The sequence below is a fragment of the Peromyscus maniculatus genome, chromosome 17 (assembly GCF_049852395.1).
Source record: "Peromyscus maniculatus bairdii isolate BWxNUB_F1_BW_parent chromosome 17, HU_Pman_BW_mat_3.1, whole genome shotgun sequence".
Lineage (NCBI taxonomy): Eukaryota > Metazoa > Chordata > Mammalia > Rodentia > Cricetidae > Peromyscus > Peromyscus maniculatus.
The window spans coordinates 12,087,279-12,099,803 of NC_134868.1; the positions used below are offsets into that span (position 1 = coordinate 12,087,279).

The window sequence follows — 12,525 nt, forward strand, 5'->3', positions numbered from 1 at the left end:
TTGCTGACTTTGGTCAAGTGCCATTGGAAAAGACAAATATCAATGTTTTGTCCAGATATTCTTAAGCATATAGCTCTGAAAATAAACAAAAATGGACTCTAAAGCATGTGAAAACAAACAATTTTAGCAAAAATTGTAGAAAGATGCTTAAATATGTACTTATTCAACCTAAAAGGAAGCACTTCTTAGACATGTGTCTCCTGATAATTACCATCAGATTCTCAACTCATCATCATTAGTAGCTACTTACCTAGATTTACATTCTCAGAAAAGCTGTTTTTGTTGTCATTGTTGATTTTTCTGTTTTTTTTTTTAAGTTTTCCACTGGGTATTTATTTATTTATTTATTTATTTATTTATTTATTTATTTATTTATTTATTGTGTTCACCACCTTTGGTATGAATTTTCCACTGTGTATTTTTTTTTAATTTTATAATTAAATTTTACATATCAGCCACAGATTCCCCTGTCCTCCCTCATCCTGCTCCCCTGCCCCGCCCTCCCCCCAACCCACCCCCCATTCCCATCTCCTCCAGGGCAAGGACATCCCCCTGGGAATTCAGCTCAGCCTGGTAGATTCAGTCCAGGCAGGTCCAGTCCCCTCCTCCCAGGCTGAGCTCCAATCAGCAAGAGAGAAGAGGGATTGCATGAGCGAGAGATGTTGAGACCATGATTGGAAAAAGCACAGGGACAAATAGGCAAACTAGTGGAAACACATGAACTATGAACTAATAGCTGAGGAGCCCCCATGGAACTGGATCAGGCCTTCTGGATAAGTGAGACAGTCGATTAGCTTGAATTGTTTGGGAGGCCCTCAGGCAGTGGGACCAGGACCTGTCCTTTGTGCATGGGCTGGCTTTTTGGAACCTGGGGCCTATGCTGGGCCACTTTGCTCAGCCTGGGTTTTTGTTTTTGTTTTTATAATCCGTAAGCATGTATATTTTCCAAATCTGCATGTGACACCAGAAAACTGAAACCATTCTTAACCTATATCCTTCAAACTTAACAAAGGGGTACATAAGTCAAAAGTTATCTGTTTTGAAATACTCCAACTCAGCTGAAGGACCTTTCTCATCATTATAATAATCAATAGATTTTGCAGAGCTTTTTCAAACTGAAGAAGCTTCTTTTGATTCATACTTTGGTTAGAACTTTTGTTTCATTGAAGTGTTTATCTAATTATTATTTTATCAATTAAAAACTCAGACATCAGTATTGGGTAAATACCTGCTCGATCAGAGAAGTGGCAGAGAAGTGACCAGTAGCCTTCTCTCTCTCTCTCTCCTTTCTTAATCCAAAAGATCCAAGAATCTCCTAAGCCCCTCCATACTGCTTTCTACGTCTCTCTATACTTCCTTGGTCTTCTAAAAGCTCTATGGCCAATTTTGGTCAGCTGGTAGCTAGCTCCACCCTCTGACTCACAGTAAATTTTATTGTCAGTCTGTGGAGTGTCAGAGTGCATGCAACCAAAATATCCCACAACAATGCATTTTGTCAAATGCCTTTTCTACATCTTTCCTTATAGTCATATGAATTTGCTTCTTTAAACTGTTAATGACATAGATTACACTGATTGTCTAATGAATAATTCTTCATACACACTGTTGTATTCAGTTTTCTAGGGTTTTTTTGGAGGGGGGGGTGGCATCTTTGTTCATGAAGGATTTTGTTGAGGAGTTTACCTGTAATGTCTGTCTCTTGTTCGAACATTAGAGTAATACTGATTGGCCTCAGAACATTTCAATTATGTGGAAGAGATTGTAGACAACTGGTATTTCTTTTTTTAAATTTGTCAGATTAATTATTAAAACATCTAATATTAATACTTTTATTCTGACAGACTATTAATCATTGATTCAATTTCTTTTATAGCTATACATCTATTCAGAGTGTCAGTTTTCTTGTATAAGTTTGAGCACATAATATCTTTGAAGGAACTGATCCATTTATCTAGACAATTAAAATTTGTAACATAGAGTTATTTAAAATGTTTCTTTATTATCCTTTTAATGAAGTCAATGAGTAATGGGCTCTCTTTCATTTCTTTATCAGTATTTTGTTTCTGTATTTTAATTAACACACTTTAATAAAATTTTGAGATCCATTTAAAATTATTATACGATGTCTCATAAAAAGTGAACAAAAACTGCTATAAAAACTAATAAACGCAAAGTAAATCAGAGAGATAGTTTGTGTGTAATCTCAACAGAGCAACAAAAACAGATGAGTATAGTAACTCAATAAATATTCTGATTATAAGAACACAGTGAAAATCATTGAAAAAATCTTCTATTTGTTATTTGTAAGTATCTTTACAGTCTCCTATCTTTTTCTTAATTATCCATCTTTCTATTTTCTTGTAAAAAAGATGGATGGATGGATAGATAGATAGATAGATAGATAGATAGATAGATAGATAGATAGATAGATAGATAGATAGAGATAGACAAATAGATAGCAAAGAAGGCATTTATACTTCTAAGTTTTTTAAGAAAAATACCCTAAGAAAAAAGAGTTCATGAGGCTTTAGATAGAAATTAATCTGTTTACATTTTAGTCAAGCTGGTGCAGAAGTTATTTTAGTCACTCTACTCTGAAATACAACATAATAAAAAAGCAATCATTATATAGACTGCTATGAATGTTGTGATGTGATGTGATAATGTAATACTGTGATATGAATAATTAGAGGATGCACAACACAGGAAGATGGCCTAGGTGATGGGTGAGAGGCCATGTTCCATCCAAAGTCTGATGATAGTCTCACTTCACCCAACTGAAGTATGCTGACACCTTGTCATTTCATTATTTCCTTCTAGGTTATTCCCCTTTCTTCTGTGGGTCCTGCGAAAGCAGCCCTGTTTTCAGAACATGTGTTCATTATGAACCATGTACTTGACTGTACCATGGGAAGGATGTGGCGCTCAATTAATATTCGTGAGCCTGAAAGTCAGGGAGGCTCTCTTTCAGGAGGGTAGACTAGATAGCTGAAGAAAAGCTAAATTTTCCTTATTTTCCAATGTTTCTAATGGGATTTTAGATGGAAGGGGTGCAATGTATATAAGTAGTACTAATTGCAGAGAGAAAGAGAGAGAGAGAGAGAGAGAGAGAGAGAGAGAGAGAGAGAGACAAGAATTCAGCAAGCATTGCTATCCAATTGTATTTAAAGGTAAAATACTAGCAGAGATAACACTTTCCCATTGGTTAGTTATGATTAATCCATAAAAGGTGGAGTCTTCCTAGCTACTGTCAAAGAACTTCCTGAATTTTCTGTTATGATTCCTTCCTAGACTGCAACAAGGACATGCTGATCGACATCCTAACGCAACGCAGCAATGCACAGCGGCAGATGATCGCTGGGGCCTACCAGAGCATGTATGGCAGGGTAAGGCTTCTCCACCTTGACCCATTGCTAGGGCAGGTGCCTGAGCACCAACACCCTTCTCAGAGAAATGGACCTATTATTTTCCTCAGTCTCACATTTCTGAACTCCATGTTAGTTAAAAACGGTCTGTCTTGTTCTTACATGTTTCAGGGAATAGGAGCATATCATGAAATGTATATATGTATGAGGTATATTCACACAGTGTCTACCTGTGCTTTTCCAATTCATAGAGCTTGCCCCAAATGAGGAGCTGGGTAACCTTTTATCCCACTTGGTCCAATTAGGCTCTAAGTGTTGAGCTGGGAACGCCTATATGGAGCTTTAGGGGAGGCATAGAGAGAACTAATGATCACCAGGGTCAAAAAATAATATCTTTTCCTCCAGTTCTCTGCAGGTCCTCATCCAGCTCTGAGCCAATATGAATTTTCTTCCACCTTTTCTTCTCTGCAGCATGCAGTGATGGAGACCATTAAAAAACGAATGGCAGTTTAAAAATAGTTTAAGGCAATAAAACTATCCATGTTTTAAAGTAATCACATTCTAATTTCAAAGCAAGTACCATTAAGGAGTCTTTGCTTTTGTTATGCATTTAAACCACAGATTCAGAACAAAAACTCTTCAGGCCAAAGGGGCCTGAAATAGCAATTACTTTGTCAACTGCACATTATCGATGAAACACTCTCATAAAACTTTCTCTGCAGAGTTAGTCCATATAAATTGACTCTGTCTCTAAAGCTCAGCCTTTGAACAACCATAACACTCACAACAAAAGGTAGCCCTGAGTTTTAGAATGGTTAATGATCCAGAAAGCTCTGTGAGGGGTGAGATATGTTGAATTAAGCCAAAGGAGGAGACAGTATACCTTTTTTCCACAAGAAATGGTTACCTCAGCATGTGCTCCTAGGAATAACTTTCTTGCAAATAAAATGTAAACATAATCGAAATAGTACAGTTGTTAATCTAAGATGATCTAAATGTGCACAGGACTGTAAGTGATGGTACTTCTAGGGAACATTTTTTTTTAATCCAAAGGTATACCTACAACCTAGCTTTTCATATGACAAGTTAATTTAGGCCAAAGAACTTCTACGTATTGGGTACTGCAAAGTCATGACAAAGCAGGTTAAAATAAGACATGAGTTCCTTAGACGCAAGGAAATTAAAACCCATTGGAAAAATAACTTGCACTGGAGTGAAACCTTCTTCTCTAAGATCTTAGAGTTGTTTACCCTGTTCTTTTGCTGGACAATTGGCATGTCATGACTGATCACTAAATTGCTGAAGAAGTAGGGCAACACAGATCCTGGCTTGTCTGTCACCTCAGAAGTACCATTGTCATTCCGTCATATGTCAAGCCCTGCCATTTATCTTCCCCTCACATTCTTCTCTTACCCTCCACTACATATTCTTGACTTAGATCATCATGGTTTTCTGCCCAGATTAATTCTAATTCTAATTGGTTCCTTCTACCAAACCTCTAGTCTCTCCTCCACCTCCCTTCTGTGCCTAGACCAGTCCACTATTCAACCTCAATCCAAAATGAAGCAAAACCTAAAATTCTTGTAACATTTATTCTACTACTCTCCATCATAAATATCTAGGTGTACATGGCACAAGCCTGAATCCTTTCTCATGGTATTGGAAGCCTTTCTTACTTCACTTTTATTTTGCATCTTCATTATGCTCTTCCTTTCTCCCCCCTTCTCCCTGTCTCCTTTCCTCTTCCTCTCCCTCTTCTTTTCTCACTCTTGCTCTCTATCATATACCATTAATGTATCCTCCAGGAAACACCTGTAGTTTCCACAGCACTCCTGCCTGACTCCTCATCTTTCATCATGCTGCTTCATCTGTCTTCAGGAGCCTCGGTTTTCATTACAATGACTGTGCCCATAAAACTTCCAGACACCGGACACCCACTCCTCAAATCCAGTAGAACCTAACCCACGAACTTGTTTGTATCTCTTCCTCATTACCAGTGTGCTAATGTGAATAACTTTTGTTCTGCCAGAGCATAATGTTTGCTTAACACCAAGACTTTTTGATCAATGTCTGTTGAGTGGCAGTGATCTCATAGCTAAGCTCCTCCCATAAGTTGCAATCAGACATTGGGTGCTCCTGAAAAGCTGTCCATCTCACCATGGGCTCTCTGCTCTAAACTAGGTGCTTCCTGCTTGAGTCCCCGGGGTCTCTGCACATTATATAAAGCTACTGGCTATTGCTTTGTATTTATGTCTTACCAAGTTCACTGTAACATCTAAAAAAAATAGAGACTGGGTTATTTTGTACCTTCCCTCTAGAACTTAGTCCAAGGTCTAATATAGAAGAAGTTCTTCATTTAGAGTATAAGCCAGCCTAGAAAATTATGTTTGGCATAGTTGTCAGAATAAAGAATGAGATTACCCACTGGTCTTTCCCACCAAAGCAAGTGTTGGGCTGTTAACAATGCAACAGGACCCAAGAGATGGGGAGAAATTTGCCCATTCATGACAAGTGTGACAACCAGACAATGTTTTCTCAAAGAGAAAACTGAAGCATTAAAAGCAATTCCTGTTCCCAGTTTTCAGCTGTAACAGGAATGGTCAGCTCTGAAATGTGTTGATTTCTATCGATCATTTAAGCACAGCATTGGTTGTGTAATTTTGTGCATGCCCAGAACAAAATCATGTGACTAAACTGTGCCTTCCACAGCCTCTCCTTAATGCCCTTTGTTCTCAACTAAGAATGCACCAGAATTGTCAAAGACAGTGAATACCCCACATTCTTCATGGTTTTCTTCAATGTCAACTACTCCAGCAAGTTTAATATATTTGACAAGGTCACCCGCCCCAAGGTATATACTAGTACTCATAACTCCCTCTCCTGTTCTTGTATGGGTGTGTCCACAACAATTACCATCTTAATATATCAACCCATTCTTATTCATGACATGTCACCTCCCTCTGAAATAAATCTCCAGAAAGGAAAGAATATTTTATTCACCAGTCTATACAGATCACCCACCACAGTCTCATTGAAATGGTTGACAGTATTGACTGAATCATGGTCCCTAAAATGCATATGTCAGCACCCTACCTCTCAGTGTGATTATATCTGGAAATAGACTTCTAAGGATGTTGAGATTTTAAAAAAAAAAAAAAAGGTAGATCCTTAGTCCAATAGGACTCCATTCGTAATAGAAAGAGAGACCAAGGTTGTGTGTATGATGAATAGGAGGTAGCTGGTTACATGCCAGGGCAATGGACCTCAGTAGAAACCAAACCTGCACACCAAGATTTTGGACTTTATGCCCCCACATCCTGAGACAGAAGCTCTAATATTTAGGCCTGTGGCTATGGCAGCCCAAGCTGTCTAGTTCCATTGGTACTACATACATAGATGTGAATTATGAAGAGTTCATTTCTTCAAACTCACCTTGTTCTCAAATACACTTTCCCCTTTTGTCTCTGAGCTCCATGGTTAAAATATCAATACCTACAGAGTAATATAGCTAGGAAGTAGTTTTCTAGAAATTATCTGATCTACTTTATACATGGACCTCCTTCCTATAAGAAGAGTTCTTTCTCCTTCAGACCTCACTTCTAGTTTGAAAAGGGGCAATAGATATAGTTTTAGCCCAAAGACTGAGCTTCATTATATAGTTTATCACATATAAATATTTTATAAATAACTAATAATAATTAAGATGAGTTAAATAATCCTTCTGATAAAACTGGAAAGTTAACAGATAAGAAAAATAATTTCTAATTTCTAAAAAAATCAAAGTTCCACAAATTCAGAAAACCACTTCTGCACTTTTCTTATTTAAATTATTTCTATTTGGAATGACTTAAACAGTATCTACTAAGGCAGAAAGGAGGAACAAGAGGAGAGGGAAAGAAAGAGTGAAAAACTGACCATACAGTCATTCCTGCATTAAAAGTGGCCCCACTATGCTTCAAGTTGATCTCTACATAAGGCATTCTGTAAATTCACACTTCTACCCACATGCATTATGATTCCTGTTCCTCTTAAGTTATCAGCAACACTGGATGATATGAAGCTTCTGCAGTATAACCAGTTCATCATTAAGGGTGTAACTGAAAGCTCACTGCAGTGTTAACCAGTCTGTCATACAGGTATAACTGAAATCTCATTGCAGTGTTAATCATTTTATAGTACAGATGTAACTGAATCCTCACTGCAGCTTTAACCAGTCCGTGATACAGGTGGAACCGAAAGCTCTCTGCAGTTTTAACTTACCTTTTTTCCCTGATCAAGTGTAATGGTGGGTATCTTTACATGTTTCTACTATAGACAAGATGTTGCTTCTTTGCTGTTAGCACTTTGCATCCTGTATGTGTTTTTCTTTCAGCATTTTGCACTTTTATATTGATATGTAGGCATTTGTTTATTTATACTAGTGATTTCTTGAGATTATGCTAATAGATTGAAAATGTTTTATTTAAATACATGGTTATATTTTATATAAGATGATTATTTTTATAATTGTAATTATATAGAGATGTATATAATTAAATTATATATCTACATATTTTATAGATATGCACTAAGGACTACAAAAGATGTAATAATTTTTAACTTATTTACAAGACAGCAAATTAATCAACCAAGATGACATGGATGTTGGTACAGAAGACTCTTGAGTGAAAGACAAAAGAAATTTCAGTGCTATCATTAGTAACGGACAAACATGTCTATTGGTGAAATAATTAAGGCCACTCCATGTAGTTAAAAGGGAGGTTTATTTTGTGGGGTAACTTGCAAGTGAATGGATAGGTAACAGGGTCTGGGAAAGGTGTGGTGCAGTCTGTCTCTGTTCTCTGGAGAACTCTGCTAGATCTACCTCCAGTGTCCAGGGTCCAGGAACCAAGAGAGCTGGCCCAACCAATCTCAGGTCTTCAGGGTCCTCTCTTGGCCCCGCCTTGTAGGCGTGACAGTTACCAAAACCTCAATGGGGGTTGGAACTTCCAGATCAAAGCTGGAATGGCTACCCACTACACATGTCTCAGCTGTTTGTAGTAGTTCCTTGAACTATATGAAGATGCTCTCATGTGGTGGGTTGCATTGTAGCCAAGAAAAAAAGGAATTCAGAAAACAAAAGTCTTTAAAATGGGCAGAATGCATGACTACCTTTACTCTTTAGGGAGATCTTACCTCTGTCTTCATGGTATTATATTATGTAAACATCCTTAGAGAAGCAGGACAAAAGGAAGGGCTGCCAGTGCCTCACTGTTCATAATATTTATAAATATGAGACTGTGAGAGGACTGCCACTTCCCTGCTTTAACCCCAATTTCTATGCAACTCTGACAACAACTGATACATGTTATGATTGTACCAAATGTAATCCATTCTGACTACTCAGAACAACAAAATCTGACAGATTATCAATTTGTCTTAATCTTCATTAAAGCTCCTATAAACAGGACTTTGCACAACACAGAAAGTAAGATGGCATATTATATCTAACAGTACCTTCACTGAGTCCTAGAGCCAATGAGCTAACAATTCCACATGTCATCAGGGATAAATCTGAAAATTCCAAGTGTTCTTCCTTTCAAATTTAACACTGACTCTGTATTTGGCTTGAATTCTAATCTGGGTCATTCAGTATGTTGTATTAGATATGAAATTGTTTTCACCTTGGCCATAAGAAGAAAGTCTAAGGTGGGCCTATCATCTGTAATAATCTTAGCTATTGCCACTGTGAATGCTTTCCAAGGTCAAGATACTGTAGTCCAACCCTGTTCAAGGTAGCAAGGCTATTGTTCCTGCTTTACCAACAGAAACCTGTCAACTTCCATTTCAGTAGCTTTAACTTTATCTTTTGTTGTATTATCTCCAACATATAATTAGGACTATTATTTGGAATTGTTAAATGTGAGAGGGACAAGGTCATTTTAGAATATTCCATAAAGCCAATATGTCCTACAAAGAGAGAGTATATTCAACAGAATAGAAATTATTCTTACATAGTCCAAGACTACAAGAATCCTGAGAGAGTGTAAGTAGGTAAAGCAGAATCACATTAGAATCCTTGTGCCCACCTTGGGTAGGCTAGGCTACCAGTAAGAATAAAAGTGTAGGCCAAACATTGTGCCCAGGGGTCAGCAAGAAGAAAAAAAGTGAACGTCAGGCTCAGGAATGGCACTGTTGGGATATGTAATATGAAGTGTGAATCTGCATAACCTTGCTCCCCCTCGTTATGAGCATTGTCAAGGGGAGACTGGAAGGAGATGATACTTTTCCCTTGCACTGCTGTAGCTGGGGACCAAATGTTCTACTGAGCTGAGCACATCAAAAGGAAAGAAGGGAAACAGAGTCAAAATTCTTACTAGGTTGATCAATTAAGAGCACATAGCTGGTGGAGAACACTGCAGGTCTATGAAATATTTGGATTCTACTCTATTTTTGGCATGCTTTTGTAAAAAAAAAAAAAAAAAAAAAAAAAAAAAAAAAAAAACCACTACAAACAAACACATAACATGGTCAGTCCAGAAAACCTAAAATACAACATGGATTAGTCTCAAGGACCAGGCTAATGTGTGACTGGAAACAGACCTAAAATAGCAGCACTGTGACTTGAACATTTGTAGCTGTGGGTAGCTCCAAAAAGGAATATAGTTGGCCAGGTGTACAGGGCAATGCCCTGTGAGCTGACTTTTTTCTGCAGAAAAATCATGTCAGATTTAACAGAAGTCACAAGATTGACTAGCGACAGAAACCTTGAGATGTGAAATTTTGAGGACCTCAGTAGATACCTAGCTGATGATGAGATGTGTTTTATGATATACAGTGTGCTGGCAGACCTCGGGGACAATGGTGTAATGTGGGGGATGCAGTCTAAATTACTGGCTAGACTCCAGATAGCTGCAAGAATGATATCAAAGGTAATAGCAGAAGGCACAATAATTTCAACAGTTACAGACCCAACAAAACCCACAATTTATAATTTTCAAGCATTAAGCCAAATCAATCAGCGTAATAGCTCAAATGTGAGTAGCAAGGTTAATTCATCAAAGTGGCAAACCCAATCACCAGAACTATAAGGACAGCATTGGTTATGCCCCTGGATAACAATAGTCCAGTTCTACATGGCTTAGCTACCTATGTCAAAGGACCCAATAAGTATTTTCCTATCTGCATGTGCTGTCCAACATTTCACATTAATATCCAAAACAAATAATTTTAAGAACTAATACCTGCTTTCCCTCAGGCATTTTTAAGATCACCTTGAAAGTCAGCCTATTTCCTTATCTTCTACTTCCCATTTTTCCAATAGGTTTTTTTCTTCAAATGTTCCTCTCTCCATTGCTGGCAAATTCTTTCTAAAGAATGCTTGTTATATTTATATTTGTATTGAGAGAGACACCTTTTGGATTAGTCAGTTTTCTGTCACTATAACAAAGTGTCTGAGACAACATATAAAGAGAAAATATTTATAGTGGCCCAAATTTTTGGAAGGTCTCATGCATTAGCAAGTGAACCTGTTGATTTTGGACCTTTGGTGAGCTGCCATAGCATTGTGATGAAAGAATGTGACAGAGCAGAATTGCTCATCTCACAGCTGGGAAGGAAAGGGAGAGGGGGGGAGAAGAAGGGAGGAAAGAGAGGGGAGGGGAGAGGAGGGGAGAGGAGGGGAGGGAAGGGAAGGGAAGGGAAGGGAAGGGAAGGGAAGGGAAGGGAAGGGAAGGGAAGGGAAGGGAAGGGAAGGGAAGGGAAGGGAAGGGAAGGGAAGGGAAGGGAAGGGAAGGGAAGGGAAGGGAAAGGACTGGTGTCTCTCCACCCTCATGCCCCCAATGACTTAAGAAACTCCCACAGGTCCTCACAAAGATTCCATCCCCTCCCAACAGAGGTACACTCGGGACCAAGCATTTAATGTGTGAGCCTCTGAGAAACATTCAAGATCCAAACTGTTCCAACTCCAGTGTGCTGTGTTACTCTAGAAGAACAGTCATCATTCTCATCAGACAAAAAAGGCAACCCATGCCTCCATTAAAAACCAAGGCCTTAAATAAAATATGACAGTATCTGTGGGGGTGCTGTTTGGAAGAACATTCTCTTACTGCAGCAAAGTAGCACAACAACTTTCCCAAGTGTCTTTGTAATGAAACACAATTGTGTGTTTGCACAGAGGTCACACAGTGAGCAGAATTAAGGCAGATTCTGATTTTCACTCTATGTGCTCGCTTTTTGAGTATTTCAATAATAGGCCTTTTTTTTCTGAAAAGCATATTAAAGAGTTCTATCTGAGTCTATCCAAACAAGGAATATGTCATATTCCCACCTCTGACCCCATTCCACCCATTAGAAGATGAGACTAAGAGAAATCACGGATGAGAAACTGTTGTTTTACTTTTAATTTAATCAGAGTGGTCAGACCCGGTTCGGAGGTGGCACAGAACAGCTCAATTTGAAAAGCAAGTACTCATTAGCTTAATGGAAGGCCAAGCTGTGATTCCGGCAGAGCCTGCTTCGGGGCAAGGCTTGAGAAAAGAGGAAATCAGAGGCAAGGAAGCTGGGGGAAAGTCACACTCCAAAGGTTGCACCTGAGAAGTTATTTATGTAACTCCAAGTGAGAATTTAAGGCTCTAATTAGGAAGCCAATTTGAATGTTCCTCTTTGAACTTTCAAAGTATACTTATTTAAACATACAATCCAATATTTATCTTCACAGCTGAAGGCACAGTCTCCTTCCTGGTGCCCTGATAATAGCATGCTTTTCCCACCTTGATAGGCCTCGCCCTGCTGTGCACTGTGCCCTGGTTATTACACTGATTTCTGCACCCTCCACTCATGGGAGAGACTGCTGGAAGCAGAGATTGCTTTCCTTGTTTATTTTCAAACTGCCAAGAATGACTACAAACAAATCATGGTTGAATTACATGTTGCCCTATCCATTCATTTGCTCTCTTTGTTCTTATTTTATAAATACTTAGTAGTTAGACGGCACGGCTCCGTGGGCTGATGAAAGAGCCATGAATAGAGCAGGTCAAATCTCTGCCATGACGGAGCCATGCCATGCCTCGGTGAGAAGGACCATGACTTGGTAAAAATAAGTCAGTTTGAAGACAGTAGGTACTGTGGAATAAAGTCAAAGCTAGATGAGATATGTGCGGAGTGCTGGGGGCCTGCCTGA

General features: G+C 38.6%; 1 protein-coding gene across 1 annotated transcript in view; it reads left to right on the top strand.

Annotated features, from left to right (window-relative positions):
* Window positions 1-12,525, top strand: part of Anxa10 (annexin A10) — a 57,145-nt gene that overhangs the window by 15,306 nt on the left and 29,314 nt on the right. Inside the window, exon 5 of the mRNA XM_076553834.1 lies at window positions 3,292-3,386. Coding sequence (XP_076409949.1) covers window positions 3,292-3,386 — 95 coding nt within the window. The remainder of the gene's footprint in view (window positions 1-3,291; window positions 3,387-12,525) is intronic.